This window comes from Hoplias malabaricus, chromosome 10, assembly GCF_029633855.1.
Source record: "Hoplias malabaricus isolate fHopMal1 chromosome 10, fHopMal1.hap1, whole genome shotgun sequence".
Taxonomy (NCBI): Eukaryota; Metazoa; Chordata; class Actinopteri; order Characiformes; family Erythrinidae; genus Hoplias; species Hoplias malabaricus.
The window spans coordinates 26,107,086-26,127,474 of NC_089809.1; the positions used below are offsets into that span (position 1 = coordinate 26,107,086).

The 20,389-nt window shown below is 37.4% G+C and overlaps 1 protein-coding gene across 2 annotated transcripts in view; it reads left to right on the forward strand.

The window, feature by feature from the left end:
* Positions 1 to 20,389, forward strand: part of pde1ca (phosphodiesterase 1C, calmodulin-dependent a) — a 99,067-nt gene that overhangs the window by 41,495 nt on the left and 37,183 nt on the right. The window contains exon 2 of one of the 2 annotated variants that reach the window (XM_066682732.1): positions 920 to 946. The exons of the other annotated variant lie outside the window; for it this stretch is intronic. Coding sequence (XP_066538829.1) covers positions 920 to 946 — 27 coding nt within the window. The remainder of the gene's footprint in view (positions 1 to 919; positions 947 to 20,389) is intronic. 2 annotated transcript variants of the gene reach the window in all.

Here is a 20,389-nt window from a genome sequence, read left to right on the forward strand (position 1 = left end):
TCAGAGGCACTACAATTTTAAATGAGGGTATGTTGTTCAAATAAATTTCTACTCAATATGTATTATTTCCCTGACACTGTAAAAGATGCACGATATTTCGAGAACCAAAAAATAGGGACTGTTATTGCTTACCTGTATTCATTGTTGAAATCATATTAAAACAATTGACTTTTGAAATCATGTTAATGTTTTCATGAGGAGTTTTAGATATATGATAAATCTGCCTATTGGCAATAAATGTGCCAATCAGTTATACAGGTGTAAATTAGTAATAAAATGTAAACATAATTACTTTTAAATCTGGCTCTTGGCTTGAAATATTCTATTTATCAAGTGTAACATTGCTGCACATCATAATAAGAATTACAAACAATTCAATCAAGCAGATGCATACCAGATAACTGAAGTTGCATTTTTGAACAGTGCCAATATGTTAATGTATATCACAAGCATGCTCTTATTAGCTCTTGTTTGTGTTGGTTTTGTTCATTTTGAAACAGAAGCCATCACAATTCATGTCTGATGTAAGTCAGATTTATAGTCAGGGTCAAAACTGATGTTAAATGCACAGTGATTTTATATAATATAATTTTATATAACATAAAATATTATGAATATCCCAATTTTATTTCTGTAGTTTAGCCGTAGGTCAGTTTCTATTAGCAATATTATACCCTGCTTATTTCTCATATACATGTGACCATAAATACTATGTGGTGTCCAAAATCTCTAATATAAAATGTCCCATTGTAAGTATTTGGAGCATATATAACTTGCAAGTAGAATAAGTGTAGACTATTTTGGATGTGTTTTGGGGTATCAGCATTAACAGAACATCATTATCTTGTAAATGTAAAATTAGCCCAGTGCCATCTGTAAACATGACAACAAAACTGAAATTGACTTTCGTGTTTTTCAGGAGAAAATATAAGAAGACATCACAGAGGTAAGCCCTAAAACACGTCTGGTGCAGGGACTGAATTATCTCTTCAAGTGGTGTCTGAAAATCAAAGAATTATGTATGTGTATGACATCTCACAGTATTTACCACATCTCTTTTTGGATATTTACTGATATTGTGGCTTTTGTAAAAGTGTATATATTACTTGGAATTACAGAACACAGAAGGTCATGGGGTTATTATTTTGCTATTTATGTATACTCAAAACACCATCAGATGTGTGTGTGTGTCAACTATCAAATATTTTCAATGATCAATTCAGGGGCTTTGGCAGTGTCCCATTTAAGTGGCTAAATTTTGCCTACTTAATAACTTGTAGTAATATGTAGAATCCGAGCTGTCGTTATTACCATTTTGTTTTGTATTTTATTACTATATAAAACAAGCATAATGCTGCTTTTATTGTTGGAGTCACTTGTATAATTAAAAAATGAACGCAAACAAACTAAATTCAAAGCACTAAGTGCTTATTGATTTCTTTAATCAGAGTAAAAATAAAAAGCAATTGAATTGTGAAGTGCATGTTTATAAGTTTTGTTGTTATAATTGTGTTTTATGAAATCGCATAAATAAAACTTTTCAGATTACATTTTTCTGTACAGATTTAAATAATGTGACATTTTAGCCATGATTTTATTATTTTTTTATTGCAATTTTATTTAATTTTAATTTAATTTTATTAATTTACACTTACTTAAAGAAAACAAAATTAAAAGGCAGGAATAGCAGTAAAGACTTAAAATATTTTAAAGATATTTAAAAGTGTGTGTGTGTTTGGTTGTGTATGTGCATGTATATGTGAGTTTGGTGATAGAAAACTATGCAAGGCAGACAGAGATGTAAGGGGCTAATGGGTAGCAGTGGAATTAGTAGCCTAGCTGATATCCCTACTACGTCATCTTTGACCTTGGTGGTGATCTGTCATTCTTGTAGAAACAAACACAGGAACACACACACACACACACACACACACACACACACACATACACACACACACACACACACACACTCTACTACACAACTACACAATGAAACAAAAACAAAAAAAAACCTCCTACTGACGTTACCCAGAAACACAACAGAGGAAGTGTGTTGACCACAGCTGAATGCTATCCAGAAAGCTAGCTGACATACAGACATAAACAGCCAGAAGCAGCCTCTGCCTTTACTGTCCTTTGTGTGTCATGGCTTACGGGTGTGTGTATGTGCTTGTTGATCAGGGTTGATGGCTTGGCAGGAGGTGTGAGAGGGATGTCTGTTTGTGTGTGTGTGTGTGTGTGTGTGTGTGTGTTTCTCAATGGAAAGACGGCTTTAACAGTATACATCAGTAATGTTAATCATTCACTTAACCCACTGAACCTGTGGGCTTATTCTATCAACCTCTTAATCTCTGAGCCTATTACTAGCATGAACATATATATGACTAACATGTAAGTGATACAGATATAGGAATAAGCAAATGAAATATTGGCCCACATATAGCCTCTTTTAAGTTGAAATATAGATGCATCAAAGTTTTAAAATATACATCCAGTTAACTTTTTGCTTTAAAAGGGGGATAATAGGCCAAAAACCTATAAAGAAGAAAAGGATTAGATTGGCTTGCAGTGAGATGGCAACATCTAAGACATTACTGATATTTTAAATCTGTTGTAACCTTTCCTTCTTTATTGGTGAGGCCAAATGCATTCAAGAATTTTGAATAGAACAGTGAATCTACTTCATGGGGCATTAGATAGGTGATTTATCATTTTTATTCATTTTGAAAACCCAGAGGTGATATAACACTAAACACTGGTCTGTAGTTCAAAAAATGTTGGATTTTGTTGGCTAAACTCTCTTATTTTTTTTTAGCTTAATTATGAAGTGTGAGCTGTAGCAGTCACAAAATAAATATAATGAAGTACTGCTGTTTGCGTAAGTGTTTTCTCTCAGGGGTATTGTTTTATTACACAATTATCACCATGAGTCAAGTTTCTTTGGGTTTCTGTAATGGTCACCCGCCCATGACCCACCTTTTCCAGTCCAAGACCCCAGGGAAGAGCTAACTTTTCTTTAATTCACATTCTCCCACACTTATTGAGAACTCAGTGTTAATAGTGTTGACTGTGTTCTAATCCAGGCTCAGTCACTCTAATGCAGTTACAATGGACAGAATGAGATATTCCACGAACTGCAGCAGTGATCCACTGTAGGATGACTCATACAGGCAGATGACTATTACATTGTGGTAGAGGTTCATCTGTAATCAGCATGGAATGAGGAGGTGAGGATGCTGAGAGATGGAGAGAGTAACAAAGAGAAAGAGAGAGAGAGAGCACTCTATGAATCCCAATCATGCAAGAGCTAGAATAACAAAGTCTGAGATGCCTCAACAGACTCCTGAGGAAAAAAAAATCAGGTGATCAGCTAGGCCTTGGCAAAATTTCACTCAATTAATATCATTAGATTTTAGATTGGAGTGTATTGTTTTCTGCAGTCTGATGTGTTGCTTAAGGAAAAGCAAATTAACACAGAAAATATTTGAGAAATGTTAATTATTACTGCTGTTTTTTGTGGCTGTACATTAATCATACCTTTCAGGGACAACACATACGTTTTAACAAAATCCCAAGTGAAACTCAAGCCCAGCTCCCTGAATCATTGCATCTTTCTGAACACAGATTAAACCTAATGTTGGACCACAGGAAATCTTTTATTTTATTCAAGGCCTAGGTTTCATGCGCATCCAGAAAACTGTCCTATTACTGATTTGCCTTGCCCATCTTGCGTGGCAGTATATGAGGAAAGAATTCACTTTAAGTGGTAGTAGGAACACTTCCATCTGAATGCCAGTCTCTCCCAGCCTTCTTGGTTGTTACATGAGTCATCCTGCGTTGCTTTAGCAGCAGACAGATTCACACTAAAATGAATGACAGCATGCAAAGGCAGCCTTTTCTTTGAGGGCTCAGCCAAACTCCTCAAAGCAAGGACTTTCTCATGTCCACTCTGTTAATATCTTATGGGACTCTGTTTCTCTGTTGCAATCATGTGCTGTATGTCTTCTTTCTTTCTGTGTGCTGAAGATAATTTTGGGTAATATGTAACTCTGCACCGTGTTATGTGATGCAAAATGGCTGTCATGCCTTCTTATGAATTGTGAGGGCTTTTATAGGCACATTTCACATGCCCCTATTTATTTTAGTTCAGGCAGTTATATGACAAAGGTGTAGTTATTTGCACAAGTGTTGTTTATTTATGTGATTACACAGCGAATGATCAGAACCATCTTTTGATCATAAGTTAATTCTATCACGTTAGTTAATTAAGAATTCAATGATTTATATTTTTTTAGTTGTTTAACCTCAATTACATAAAGACATTATATTAGTCTCAGAAATCCATCTGGTGTGGTGTATTTTAAAGTAATATTTTTTCCTGATGCCACTGATTTTATGTTTTGCAGAAAGTTACCAATGATGACTCTCAGCTAATTTGGAATGTCTATTTTCTATCATGAGCTGAATGATTTAGCAGAACTGTTTACGAAGGAGTTTACTGAACAAACAATGTAAAATATGTTCTGCAAGTCTTAAAATTGTAAACCTTCTGTGTTCAGACTATCAATATGTAAGTAAACTCATTGTGGAAAAGAATGTATATCACCCTTAATTTAGTGCTGAAACATTACAGAACCTGGAAAAAAAATTGCATTATTGTAATGGTGGTAGACAGAAAAAAGTAAATATCACTTTATAATAAAATAAAAAATCTGTGAATATACTTGATCATCTCTCATTTTGTGACTTAGTGCAAGTGCTGCAAAGTGGGCTGTCTATTTGAAAACAAAATAAATGTAAGCATCAACTAAAATAAAGAGCAGTGGACAGAATGGGTTGTTTCTTTTCTAATTACTTTAGCTCTAAAGGTCTTTGACAAACTATCTGCATAAATGTTTTCCCCATATTCATTACAAGATGCTGTATAAACCTTTAAAATACACTTAAACTGGCATATGGCCCTGAATATAATCTTAGTGTGGAAATTACAGAAATTATTCATGGTGCATGATACAGTATGCATATAATCCTGGCCTTTAATATTGCTGGGTTAAGATATACAAGAAATATTGTTTAAAAATAAATAAATACATTTTTAACATTTGTTCAGGAACGTTTAGTACAGAAGTGCATAACAAGTAAAGAGAACAGAAAGTTCAGGTGAATAAACAAGATGAATACCAGCTGCATGTGTAATGCCTCACCTAATGTGGAGCAATCTGGGAGAAGCATCTATAAATGGCTAACCCATTCCTGGAGCTGTGTCACAGTTTCTACACCTTTGGGCTAGAAACCTTGTATATTTCACAACTCGAAATGTGCCAGAAACCTGTTTACGTTTAGGGCTTTTTTTTTTGGAGATTAGAGAAGCCATATGCTAATCAGTGTTGTATGCTTTCTAATTGCACTTGGCATGCTCAAGGTTTCAGCTGTCGCACTAGTACTGATGTTTTTACACTATTTGTCTTTTGACCCAAACACCGTAGAGAAACAGCTCACAGAGTGCAAGGAGGATTTAATGGACATCAGTGTGGCCTTTTCTGATAATCTAATTAGGGCTGGCTGCCCAGTCAGAGGCAGCTCATATCAACACACAGCTATTCCGGAGTCCTGTACCCCGTCGCTGGCTCAATCTGTTTTTCACACATGGCGTAATAAATGTGATGCTCAAACCCAACATAATGCCATCCAGATGGGTTTTGTTTATGCATCCTTGTCAGGTTTCCGTTCTCTATTTTCCCTCTTCCCCCCTCTATAGTTTTTTACTTTTTGGTTCTGCACTTTTGGTTTGGCTAATTGTCCAGAAGTAACAGGCCGGCTGTTTGCACTGTGTCCAGTTTGCTTTACTTATCATTTGCATCATTGCTGTAATGTAAAAAACTTTGGAGAAGAATGATGTAAAAAATCAGTTTTGGCATGCCAGGATTGTATTGAGATAAATGTTTAACTTACACTAAAAAAGTACAAATTTCTTTTATATGTCTAATTGTTTTTGTAATATTAAGATTACTACCTCAAATACAGAGCAATAGTTCTTTTTAAATTATGTATTATCAGGGCTATAAAGAAACTGTATATTTCTGCTTTGTTGCTTATCCTACATGTCAGGCACACTACGGCAGTCCAAAATAGTTTTGGCATGTCAGATTGTAACGTGGAGAGATAAATGTTTAGCTTCTGCTAAAAAAAGAACAAATTCCTTTTATACGTCTAAATGGATTGCAGTGTTTCAACATGTAGGCAATAACATTGCAAAGCCGGAGTTAGTCAGGGAGCCTGTTTTGCACTTTGTAGGGTACTACTTGAGTTTAGCTCTTTACAATGCAACATGAAAGCCTACAGCTTTGACTGATCTTGCCTTGTCTAGCCTCTCTGCTGACTGGTTTCAGCTTGTTAATTGATCACTTCACAGCCTGCGAATCACAGAATACACACCTGATAATTAAATGTGATAATTACTTGGGCAAAAAGTGACATATTTATCCAGCGATTTGCCTCTTAACATGACTTTACCCTCCCTCGCGGACTTGTGTCTCTGTTGCTATGCGTGAGATGAATATAAATGAGAATGATTAAAGCGGGTCCAAAACAGAGGGTCCCTGTCATTGACACTGTCATTTAGTACACTTCACGCATCATTTCCTTCACTCCCTCAAAGACCCCGAATGGTCTCCTCTCCTCCACCTCATCCGCCTTTGGAGCTGACGTCCATCTGTGGGTTTCCCTTATGGTTGCCTGGAGCTAGTGGGGATTAAGTGTGGTAATTGCGGAACAGAGTGAAGGTGATTGTGAAGAGACTTCTCTCTGATCTGTCCCTCTCTTCCTCTCCAACTGCGCCTGCAGAAAGAGCGAGAGAAGAAATGAGTTTGGGTTTATCTCTCAGTGCAGAGAGCACACTCGCCTCAGCCCAGGCCGCCTCACCCTCCCCAGGTGCTTTTCACACAACAGAAAAACGAGACATGAGTACTGACGAGCTCTCTATTCATGACAGATTCTATTCACGTTGTCACCTGTCAAGTGCAACAAAAGAAGCTTGCCAGCTTGTTGAGTTTGAGTTTAAACTAGTGTATTGGCATTTTAGTGGACAAGCTCAACGCAAGCCAAGATGATACGGTTTGAATAACTGATAGTTTTTGCATGTAATGCAAACTGAAAAGTAAAAAAAAAAAAAAAAAAAACACGGAAAAATATTTTCAGAAGGCCTTTGTTGAGTGAGAAAATGCCAACAACTCATGTATACAGTACATATAAAAATGTATCCACTCCAGTTGTCTTTGCCTTTTATTGCTTTTATAAATGGATTTCTACAATGTAATGTTTAATTACAGAAGAATATATAAAGAATATATGATGTAAAGTAAGTGATTGCATATATATTCCCTATCTTTAATGTGATTGATCTAATTCAACAGAGGTCAAGGAATGTGCACTGAATGCAGTATAAGGACACAAAAGTTCAAATATTTTAGCCTGTCTACATCAAAGCGCTCTTAGCAGTCATTGCTGGTGACTTGCAGAAATGCATTAAGGTAAGGACAGCAGTCATGGCTAATAGAGAAGTGATAGAAAGTGTGAACCTTGAAACATCTGAGCACGAGGTCAGTGAACAGCAGAGAAGCAGCATATTACTCAATCTGTTCTATCCCACAGGAGAACTCAAAAAGACATTTTAGTAAAGAACATATTTGTGGAGCTATTATTTTGGCTCTATTTCTCCCTGCGGGCTAACATTGCAATGATCGATTTTGCCTTCAGATAAGTTTGGGAAAAGCAAGGTTTACAATGAAGGATAATGATCAAGTCTGAAATTACTCAGTGTTTGTGCAATACTTCAGTTTTATTTCTGGTGTTTTGGACCAAGTAATCAGTGCTACATACAGTTGTGTATGCCTTCAAACAGTTCATCTCTTTGTAACTGAACTCTACTGTTTTCTGTCTCTCTGAACAATCATATTTCTCTCTCTCTCTCTCTCTGACCTGTTCTGCTTCTGGTCATTGCTTGGATAAGATATAGTGTCCATGACCTTCCTTCACATTACAATGCAGATGGTTTGAGGAAATACAGACTTAACCTTTTGATATCTCCAAAACATTACTGTTGGAGGAGAGCAACATGCGTGTCTCTTCTGGGAGAGGAAGTTGAACTGCTCTTGGCAACAAAGCCGAAGAGCTACTGCCCTGCCGAATTGCCGAGCTAACCCAGCTGGGCTGGATTTGGCCACAGTTGACTGATTGTACACAATACTGTACATCAAGGGCCCAGATCGTGGGAGCACAGCAGGGGTGACGGGAAAATGCTTTATTTGTGACAATGCTCCAGCCCCAAAGCCAATAACTACAACATCGCTCACAGGAAGCGAGGTCAACTCTTGGCCTCTGTTCTCCACAGAGGTTTGCACTCTTGAACTTCTTAGTTCAAGTTTGCACTTCTTGAACTTCAATTTTGAAATGGATTTTGAATGCTATTTGCATTCCTTTAGGAACATTGTGTTTTAATACTGCTCTGCATAGTGTAACATCATGCTTAGCAATACAGCAGTGTAAGAGTCAGCTGTGTTTTATTGCGGTAGAGTAAATGTGCAGGATGCGTATGTGATGATGAGCAGTTCAGACTGCTCACAAATCAGCTATTCAGGTCACTGAGCCACAAGTGAAGTGAGCAGCATGGAAAACACGCTCCATTGGATGTTTCTCTGAATACACGTGTCATCGATAGCAGTCCATCTAAGGCTGTGAATCTTCCTGTCACAAAAGTGATTGATTTCTGCATTACCTCCTTCAAGCAGAGACATTTGAAATGTCACTTTGCCGTGAAAAGATGTGTCCCAGATGCAGTGCCTACGTCAGGATGCTCAGAAAGCTGATCTGAAGCGGGTATTTTCTGTACAGTTCAATGAAAGAGAAAGCAATATGCCTCCCCACCACTTCACAGTTTCTCTACATAACCTGTTATCTGTAATCCCCACCTTTCACCAATTGACCCAGAGAAACAAACGTGCAATAATATCATTACCACAGCGCCAGTTCAACACTAAACCTGTTACATATGATGGATTCATTTGGCTGCTCTACAGAGTCCAGCTGATGCTTATAGAGGCGCTCCTCCCACTCTGTCATGCGCCGGCCCCTGGGGAAATGATGTCAATACTGGGGCAATACAGAAGGACGTTTTTTTTCCTGATGCAGACCCTTTGAACCTGCTGCCTTGCTGGCGAAATGTCATGTTGTGAAGCATTAGTGAATAAATTCTTTCCTCAGTCGACACTTAGTCACCCAGACCCAACACTTGCATTCTAAGCACGCTCAGCTTCCAGTGTTGTTGTTTACTGTCTATGCACAGTTGTCTGTGTGTGTACTGTAGTCAGCCCAAAACACAACCAACACTGGTACAAACATACATTCACACTATGCACATGCACAAGCTTGTACCTTAAACCTGAGGGGAGAAGAGTCACTAGATTAGTGAGTAGAGCTCATTTAGTGTTTGAGTTCTGTGACAGTCTGTGGCCTTCACTAAGCTTGGCTTACTTACAGAGGTTGTATTTACCCCTAAATTAAACCCCGGTAACTGCATATGCAAATGTTATTGTATTATAAGCATTACTACTTTGTTATCAGTTCTTATTTATCCTTAGTTTCTCTGTAATTTCAGCTTGCAATTGTGACTGTACATCACGCCAGTATGCCACTCTAAAAGTAACAGGTAACATAACATATAGGCATACATTTATTTATTTTTTTATTAAACAAGTAGAATAGTATCATAATAAATTCTGTTAGATGATATATTGTTTTCTATGATTTCAATCAGTACTTCTTCTCTTTTCTTTTTTTTTTCTAGCCACTGAAAAATTGAGGAGCAAATACTGCTTCTTATTAGCATAAAAATGTTAGTAATTAGTAACTGAAAACAGAAAATGAGCCTGAAACAAGGAAACAAAATCAAATATTTACACTTGTAGTGGATTTTACCTGCTCTCTGAGCCATTCTTGAGTCCTCCAAAGGCCCCTGGCAGTCAGACACCCTTGGGATTTGGCTTCAGTAGCCCAGAAGCTAATGCAGATTTTAATATTGATTATTGATAAGCAGGTGTCTATAAATGTTTGGACACAGTGTATTTTCTGGTAGATCCAAGGGTTTGTTTGGAAAACCTCTTTTTCCCCATGATTTGACACTGAATTATTATTATAACACAGCCCTGAACATAGTTAATTATTTAAAGCTTTGGCAATTGACTGGCATGAAAAATAATCATGTTGCATGAGGACAAATTAATACTAAATACTCAGAGTCATAAAACGGTTTCAGATGATTGGTTCTGATTTTGTTTGGATTATGTTTGGTTTCTGAAAAACCTGAGAAACAAATCACTTTTTTTTTGTAATGCATACACGTTGCCTTCAGGCTGAGTTTGAAGATGTGAGAGTGAGTTGGAAAACAAGCCAGTGTAAATGAACAGCTATTGATTCTGCTTTTAGGCTGTAATCAAATTAGTCTGCAGGATGCATTTAGACTCACATTAAAGTTCTATATTTTCCTTACAATGGGAGTAAATGTTGTTAGTGGTAAAAAAAATTGAACATGAGATGTGCATGTTCATGTGATGCACTGGAAATGAGACCAACCCAAATTCAAACTGAATTTAAAGTAATGGGAAAGTACAATCAGTGGAGTAATGCTATCTATTAATGATTGACTTTCATTCAGAAAAGCACACATGGAGCTTGTCAAGTCTAGAATTGAATTGCATGAAGATATCCATGGCAGCAACTGCTGCCATATGCTGGCTGCAGGTTGGGTGTGAGTCAGGCCTGCCTTACTACTCTGTCAGTCCCCCAATGGACTCCTCCACAGGTCAGGCCACTTTACACAGTTGCAGATGGACCTACCCGAGCTCTTAGTCCTGTGCCCAGAGAGAGTATGCTGACCTGAGCTTTGCTTTACGCAACCTCCCCGTCATGTGAACAGAGCATCACACACTCTGAAAAACAGTGGAGCAGTAGACACAGACCCAACATCATGCATCACTTCACACAGGAGAGTACCCGCAAATGAGATAACACTCATATTTAGATGTTTCCCGCCATGGCCATTCCCTCGCCATCCCTTTTAGCATTCATTAGCCACAGAGGGACTGTAATTGGTGTGCTGTTACGCCTGTTAAACTCTTCACCCATGGTTACAATCACTGGCTGTGCTCCCACGCAGTGCAGCTGCTCCTGTCTCCACGGATACAGAGGAACAGACCACCTTCTTCCCTGTAGACTTCAGGATGGATGGTGTGTGGAACTCCAGCCAAGAGCTCTTCACCAGGCCTGGCCACTTCTCTCAGATAAACTTTCTGACGCCACCTCATTGAGAAAGCTTTACTGTTTAACTGTTACTGTTTTATATTTTGTGCATCTTAAGATTAATAGGCTGTTAGAAATGTTCCTTAATATCTCTTGACCTAGCTTTGAAATTCAAAATAGCCACTTTTAGGTGGCTTACAGTTATTTCAACTAGACTTTCGGTTCTTGCCATAAATGTCTTACCAGAAATATTTTAAATGTTCTATGTTTTATTTGAAGCGTTCTTTCTTGGCTGGCCTTACTGGTTCCCATTTCTAATAAATGATTAGAACCCAGATCAGACAGGGTGGCACAGTGGCACAGGTAGTGTCTCTGTCACACAGCTCCAGGGTCATGGGGTTGTGGGTTTGAGCCAATCCTCAGAAGATTATTTTTGAGGAGGTGTGGTGTGGATAGGCCATGCAAATGTGTCCACAAGTGTCAGTAAATGTGTGGTGTCCTGTGATGGACTGATGCCCTGTCCAAGGTGTGTTCCTGCCTTGCTCCCAGTTGTTACATGTAGGCTCCAGAATAATCGCAACCCTGAACTAAATAAGTGGCTACAGACAATGAATGAATAACCCCCTCTGTTACGTTTACCATAATGCACAGTCAGTGAGGAAAAGCCTAGGGTGGAATCTTTTCTCATAAAATTGATTTCACTCATTGAAAATCCAAACATGAACAGCTGAATTCACTATCTCTTTACAACTCTGTTAGTGGTTGATCTGGCAGGCCTTCAGTTCAGCTTCTGAATTCCTAATCACTGGGAAAACTGGCTTGCCTGTATCTACCAAAATCCTGGATCTGTTTAATTTCATTTTCAGACCAAATTTAACAGTAAAATATAAGTATTACCGAAACACTTGGATAGATTATTCATTAATTAATTCACTGTCTGTAGAAGTTTATACAGCTCAGGGTCACAGTTGCTCAAGAGCCCAGCCAGAATCACTGCGAGCAAGGTGGGAACACATGCTCACACCTAAACACAAACAAAGTGTGTTTTTTGGATCATAGGAAGAAACTGGAACACCTGCAGAAAACCCACACGGACAAGGTTGAGAACTCAGGAAACTCCTCACAGAAAGTCACTTGGAGTAGGGTACTCACAACCCCAGGACCCTGGAGCTATGTGACAGCACACCACCGTGCCATCACCCTTTGATATTTTAAATACAACAAATGGGATGATTGTATTTAATAAACAGGAAATAAAAATGACCGACTTTGATTTTGTATTTCACACAGATCATGAAAGCCTTGGAAATCTTGACAGTTTAAGTTAGAATGGTCATCTACAGGTTGGTAAAACCTGCAGTTCTACTCAGATCTCAAACCACATAAATATAGCATTGAAATGGCTTTATGCCTGAAACGCCTTCATTTTATTGGCACAACAAAAACTTTAGCTCTGGATGCAGGTGTGAAAATTGGAAAGTGTTAATCTTATGAAAATCATTTGATTTTTGTGTTCAGGTCACATGACAAAAACCAAAAACGTTATTGCATGTAATAAATGTATTCTGAGGAATGTTGCTTTGATACACTGCTTATTAAAAGTAAATTATGAAACTACTGAGCAAAATTAATTTTTAATTATCTGTATCAGATAATTTTATTAGTAATGATTAATCATTGTTTTACAGCCCTTATTTATATGGCCGCAATTTTTCAGTGCACTCCTTACATTAATTTTTGCTTTGATTTTTATTTTTTTTTTATACACTTAAAATTGGATGCATTATTTTTCCATATTTCCATATATTTAATGGACTATAAGCCTTATGAGTAATAAGAGATTAATAAGGGTTATAAGGGTTAATAAGGGGTTAAACAGAGGGACCCAGTTGCATACATTTGTGTTACTCAGTAATCAGCTTTTACAAAAGCTCAGGAATAAATGCTTGCATTTGTCAGACTTTGCAAAGGCATCTGAAGAGTGCAGTCTACAGCTGGCATTTTGACACAGACTGTGTGTATAAGCTCAGCTGGAGCTGAGATTGTCAAAGGCCGAAGAGTGGCTGTCATCATTAATCCTGTATGAAAACTGATCTGTCAGGTATGATGAAGTCTCTGGATGTATTACACACACTCTGAAACTCCAGCTCACTATACTCACACATCATTGCTCATTTGTCAAACAGTTGTGTGTGTATGTGTGTATGAGCATGCATTTATGCCTGTGGACATTCTTCACAAGGTAGTGATGATTGGGTGACAGAAAGGCAGGCAGTGAAGGAGAGTGAGATGGAAAGGAGATAATAGTGCTTCTCCAGTTGCTGTTTAGAGCCAAGCAATATCATCATTGAATGGTGGGGGGGGGATTGACACACGAAAGCTGTCTCATGAAATGATCAAAGCTGCAATGGGTGAGGGCGTCAGTTAGGGGGGTGGGGTAGACAAACAGACTCCATCTAAATCCCAGTCATACAGGAAATGGCATCAGAATAATGTCGGGTTCATTTTCTTGGTAAGTGTGTTTGCTATGATAACCTTGAGAAGAGAAGAGCAGGTCATATGTGTTCTGTTGGGGTAAAGGGGCTGGCAGTGCTCTATGGAATTATGTTTGTTCAGTCTCTTTCAAAGATATGTGCTACAGCTGCTCTGTTTTGGGCCTCTTAGACTCTGGTTTGAATCTGCTTTTATACATGGTATTCAAATGTGATCAGTCAGTTGGATGGAACAATTGCTATATTGACTGTAGTATGTAAATGATTGCTCTGCATTGTTATTAAATAGTTAACCCTCTGAAATCTAATGTAATTTTCTCAATATAGGCATACCTTCTTAGATGTATTTTAAATGCCCTACATACCCATGTTTAATATTAAAATGTTCAGATTAATCACACCTCTCTATGTAAAGAGGTCCCATCTGACATAGAGCACCTTGAAAAGACATTGTTTGCTTTACTCATTACTCATTTGGTCAGTTTCACACAAAACATTGAGGGACACACAAATCCACCTATTACAGATGGTTTATCTTATATATCTCAACACCTGTTCATATCCTCAAATCTCCAGATGCGAGTCATGTGAATTCTCTTGGTAAGATTGAATCATAAGGGCAGGCTCCACAGATTTAGGAAATAGAGAAACTGTATTTCTATGTTGTATCAATGAAAACAAAGTAATTTGATGCATGTACATGTTCACAGTGGTGGACAAAGTACACAAAACATTTATATGAGTAAAATTACAGATACTCAAGGTAAAATATTACTTCAGTAAATTTAGAAGTCCTTATTATAAATCTGCACTTGAGTAAAAGTACAAAAGTATTTACCTTCAAATGTACTTAAGTATCGAAAGTAAAATTACCATGATGTATTATGGCTCTAATGTCCTTTTATCATTTTTGTAACAAGACTCATGCTTAACACATTGTATGTGAAAAGACTCTATAGTTACTCTTGGTTCACCAGTCTTTGTGCTTCTCCTCCAAACCAACAGGTGTTGCTCTCTTCTGAGTATGTGTTGTACCTATGTGATAGGAAGTGCGGCCTGATGTGCATCTCTCCAGAAATGTAACTCGTCCCGTCTACACAGAACACAACAACGTGATTAGTCTGCAGTCGAATGAACATGGTTCAAAAGTCAAGAAATATTAACTCTTAAATATTAAGACTAAATATTAACAAAGAATATGTTTGAAATTCAACCCTAGTGGTTTGGCGGTGTAATTGCCGAGCGACACAGATGCTAGTGCAACAACTATAAACTTTAACAATGGCATAGGACACTTGTGCATAACATTTTTTATTCAAACACTAGGTAAGATTTGGGGGACATTTTCAGCTCCTGGAGCTCCCCTTGTGCAATTAACTTTTACAGCACTGTACTGAAATTGGTATGAAGGGGGAGGGAAGGGGTGGTTTCCTACCCTCCTCCAAAAGTTTCATAGTACAGTTTCTGCAGTGCTGAGCCAAGAGTAGCTATGACAGATGCTCTAGTCTCCCTAATACAATGCCCTCCATAATTATTTGCACCCCTAGTTAAAATGTGTTAAAAGACTTAAATTATTTTTTTTATTGCAGAAGCATAATCTCACTCTAGCGTTTAGAAAAAAAGTAACCTTCAACTCAAGTGAAAACTAAGAAATAAAATGTCCTGTTCCACAGTTATGTCATTTCTACTGTAGTGTATAAAGTGGATCAAAGTATCTAGGAACCTTTAATTAGTAATACATCACTTCCTGTTTCCCTGGGGTATAAATATGTCGTTACACAGAGGCCTATTTCTCTTACTCACTCTTAAACATGGGAAAGACAAGAGAACACACTATTCAAGAAAGGCAGATGTGTGTTGACCTTCATAAATCAGGCAATGGCTACAAGAAAATAGCCACTCACCTGTAGATGCCCTTATCTACAGTCAGAGAAATCATCAAAAAGTTCAAAACATCTGGAACTGTGATAAACAAGCCTGGAAGAGGACGCAAGTGTGTCTTGCCACAACGCACAGTGAGAAGGATGCTAAGAGAAGTAAAAAGTTTTCCAAAGCTCAGTGTTAGAGAATTTACTCAAATGGTAGCATCTTGGGGTTACGAGGTTCTCCCAAACAACCGTCAGGTGCTTTCTACATGCCAACAAGCTGTTTGGGAGGCATGCATGGAGAAAGACTTTTCTGAGTTATATTCATAAGCGTAAATGGGTGGAGTTTGCCAAGCGACACTGGGATTTTAACTGGGACTGTGTGCTTTGGTCAGATGAGACCAAGATAGAGCTTTTTGGCAACAAACACTCTAGATGGGTCTGGTGTAACACCAAGGATGAGTACGCAGAAAAACACCTCATGCCCACTTTAAAGTATGGGGAAGGATCAGAGATGCTGTCGGCCTGTTTCTCCTCCAAAGGGCCTGGGAACCTTATAAGGATACATGGGATCATAAACTCTTTGAAATATCAGGACATTTTGAATCAAAATCTGGTGGCCTCTGCCCTAAAGCTGAAGATGGGTCTTCCCTAAACATGTGGCCAAATTTACTCAAAAATGGTTCACAAGGCACAAAATCAGGCTCCTCTCATGGCCATTTCAGTCCCCAGCATTCAACCCAATAGAAAACCTGTGGGGTGAGCTGAAGAGGAGAGCGCATAGGAGAAGTCCCAAGACTCTGGACGATTTAGAGAGGTTGTGCAAAGAGGAATGTTCAAAGATCCCTCTTTCTGTATTCTCCCATCTTGTGAAGAGTGATAGAAGATTATATGCTGTCTTCTTAGCAAAAGGAGGTTGTACAAAGTAATAACATCAGGGGTGCCAATAATTGTGGCACACATGATTTCATTCAAAAGATTTATTTCTTAATTTATTTTTTATTAATTTTTTTTTTCACACCAAATAAAGACACTTGAATTAAAGCTTAGATTTTTCTCTTTTTTTGCATTTTTGTCCTGTTATTTAAAAAAAAAGAATTTATTAGAAGTCAAACAGCACTTCTTAACCAGGGGTGCCAATAATTATGGAGGGCACTGTATAGGTCAGTGAAACTATGAAGCTAATTTTAAGGTAAACATTTTACATAGTGTTCTTTTAAGCTCTCTGGTTTGTCTGCATAGTTACAGAGTATAGTCTGAGCTATTTCTGCAGTTCTGACACATTTGATTCTCAAACAGTCTACGGTTTTGTTTTTCTGACTTTTTGCTTGATACTTATTTTTGCCTTCTGAACATGTACTGTACTGATTTTTGTGTTTTGGAAGTTTTCTTCTCATTCTGACCTCACTCCTCAGTTCAGACCTCTAACTGACTCTCACCCTGGGTGAGTGATTTGTGACATCTACAGATCTGTAAACCGTGTATATGAATGAATATTAGTTAATGATGACTCAAATACAGCCAAACACTAATTGGTACAAACCATTTTGTTAATTCATAACGGTTCTAAGAACTGAAAGTGAATACTTACAGTCTCAGATTCAAACAACAGTTGATAAGAGCAAAGTCTGCCTTCGGTATTATTGGTTTTAAGCATAGAGACATGTTCACTAGTTTTAGCGCGACAACTGTATTCGTTAGTCTGCTAGCAACGGCGCCGCTGTGTGGAGCAGGGAGATTTGTTCAGACACATTACAGTTTCATTCACACTCAAACCAAAATTTAACAGCAGAGTTTCATAATGTAGTGGAATAAAAAAGTAAGATATTTGACATTGAAATGTAGTGGAGTAAAAATAAAATGTCGATAAAGTAAAAAAAAAAACAGAAATACTTAAGTACAGATACACCAAAAAGTATTTAAGTACAGTAACAAATTACATTTTCTTTGTTACTGTCCACCACTGCATGTTCATAAATCCCACAGGGCTAAGTAGTAGTACTCTGTTAGTCATCGAGCTTTCATAATTTTTACAGAACGGTAAAACATCATTAAAAATAAAACATTTTAAAGGTGCTATATCTGACATTCTACCAGTAGATGTTGCAAACCACAACAAACCATGCAAAACATGTAAAGGCCTAATTCATCTGTAAATTCATTGTAATAGCCACACTATGCTGCCTTAAGTAAAAATGTTATCAGTGAACAGTGAAGATAATTTTATATTAGTTTTTTTTTTCAGTGTTACCACATGTTTTAATGTTTAGGGTTATACACATGAGAGAAAATAGCATAAAACACATCTCGGTTTACTCACACATACATTCCCGTGGCTTTTATGCCATAGCACTCATAGTTAACATGAATAAAAGCTAAAATTTAAACAATGTGATTCTCAGTAGAGAGAAACTCCTTTTTCTTGGACTAGTAAGTAATAACATGTTGCACTTTTTGTTGCTGTTGTCTTTATTGATCGTTTTTGCTGATGAAAGTGTTTTAATCAGGTTTTTGAGCATGAGGAACAGAGCAGTGAGACAGGGTTTGCGGCTGCTAACTTTAGTTGGATTAGTAAACATTTTAGCATTAGACATCGATTCTGGTAATAAGTACTTTTCTGTAGTTCCTGTGTTATAACGACCCGAGTTACATTTTCTGTCAGTGGAACCCAAGCTTTGTTGATGACAGTGGTATCATCAGGTTTTTGAGAGTTACTGATTAACGGGTGCCAGTGGTAGCACATAGAAGTCCAGAGTGTGTTTATCACTAGAAGCCCTGAGAGCCAGTCGTGACCATTGTGAAGAAGGTGTGTGTGTGTGTGTGTGTGTGTGTGTGTGTGTGTGACAGACAGAGAGAGAGAGCGAGAGAGAGCAGTGTGTGTGTTTGTGTGTGAGTTGATTTGATGACAGTATTGTAAACATCAATTACACTCAGCAGCAGGTAGGGGGAGCCTAGGAAATAACAAAGCCAATTCTTACATCGTATTCCGTTAATCGGCCAGTGCTATGTGTTAAACTCTGCTATCTTACAAAACAAAACATGGGTCTGGCCAGCATTTTTAAAAGGTGGAACTAACACCTGTGGCCAGATGGCTATGAAAACAAAGAGCAGAGAACAACACACACAAAGTATTTGACTTCATTTTCTTCTCAGGATGACTTTGCTCAACTATATCTTTTTCTAGAAATTAGTTATTTGCTGCTATATAAATGTTTAAAATGTCATATATATCATCTTTAACATATCATTATGTAATAAAATATGGACATATATTTATTTATTGCTTTTGTTGATATATAGTTGTGTTTCCATTCATTGTGGAAGCATAGATATCTGCTCCTGCAATGTGAAAGCAAACTCCAAATGAAATCTATCAAAGAAGCATACAGATTCAAAACAAATTTACCTCCGTGTATTACAGGTGGCATTGCAAAACTGAAACAATAATTTTGTAATGTAATCAAATGAGAACCCTCTAGCAAATGAGGATATATTAGTTCAGTTATTATTGACAGGTATTATCATTATTGATCTGCTGGAATTTTCCATAACTGAGGATTATCCAGATATGTCAAGTTTGAATTTGTTACTGATGTTCAAATGTTCTTATTATTTGATTCTTGATTACTTGAACATACAAATGTATTAATCACACTTAAAACAACTTAAAGCAGCTGATTTAAGTGTTTTTGCTGTGTTACATCTGTTCTTTTTACACACACAAACACACACACACACATATATATACTGCCATTGACTTAGTTGGAGAAAAAACATTTTTTAATGTCACTGATATTAATGATGTTGCAATACTAAGGGTGTGTCCTTGCTCGTGTATTGCCAATGAAGCCTTCATTCGCTAAAACTGTGAAACTGTAGGAGATGCAGAAATAAATCTTTAGGTGTTTAAGAATTTATAAAGAATAATAGCTACAGAGCAATACTGCAGAATCCCACTGTCATGTTGTTTTGTTTGTTTTTTAACTTATATATAGTGGGCTGTTTAGTTTGGTTTTAGGACTTCCAAACATTCATGAGTGCCAGCATGTTTGCATGCTTTTTCTTCCTACAACCCTCTTTCAGTCATTATGATGAAGAAAGTTTCTGGGGCTTTTCCATATTCTGTCTTGCTATGGCTGCATTTGTTGATTGTTTACTTCAGTATCTCTTTTCCAAGCAATGACGGAATGTAATATGTGACAGATTGGTGCAAGCTTGGGAAACCAGATTTGTTTGAAGAGATGAGGGAATTTACATTTGACTTGCAGGTATGCTTTGAAAAATGTATGTTTTAATTTGTCTCAAACATTTTTAGGGGTATTTCTAGATAAACTCTGTGTGCATGTAACCAAAAAAAAAAAAGTCCAAAGGTCCTAACGACACTCCAGCTCATCTCAATGGTAGTGGATGTAGCCCCATTACACAATTAGTGAACTTTAAAATAGCAGAATTCCCTATAGCCTAATACCCCAAATGTTTGAACATATAGCGTATTTACATATTTGCATACTGTGTTCATATTAAATAGCTTGCTTTGTGGAAAGCGTTCCAAAACGCTATAACGAAAACTTTGAACTTCATGAGTGAGTGAGAAGAGAGACTGAAAAAGAAAGAAAAGAAGAATTTGAAGGGAGGGGTATAGCACTCATTTTAATATATGAGGGGCTGGAGCAGGTTGACTGGGCACACGCCATCTTCTGAACCTGTAATTATTAGGAACGTTCAATCTATATTCACGAA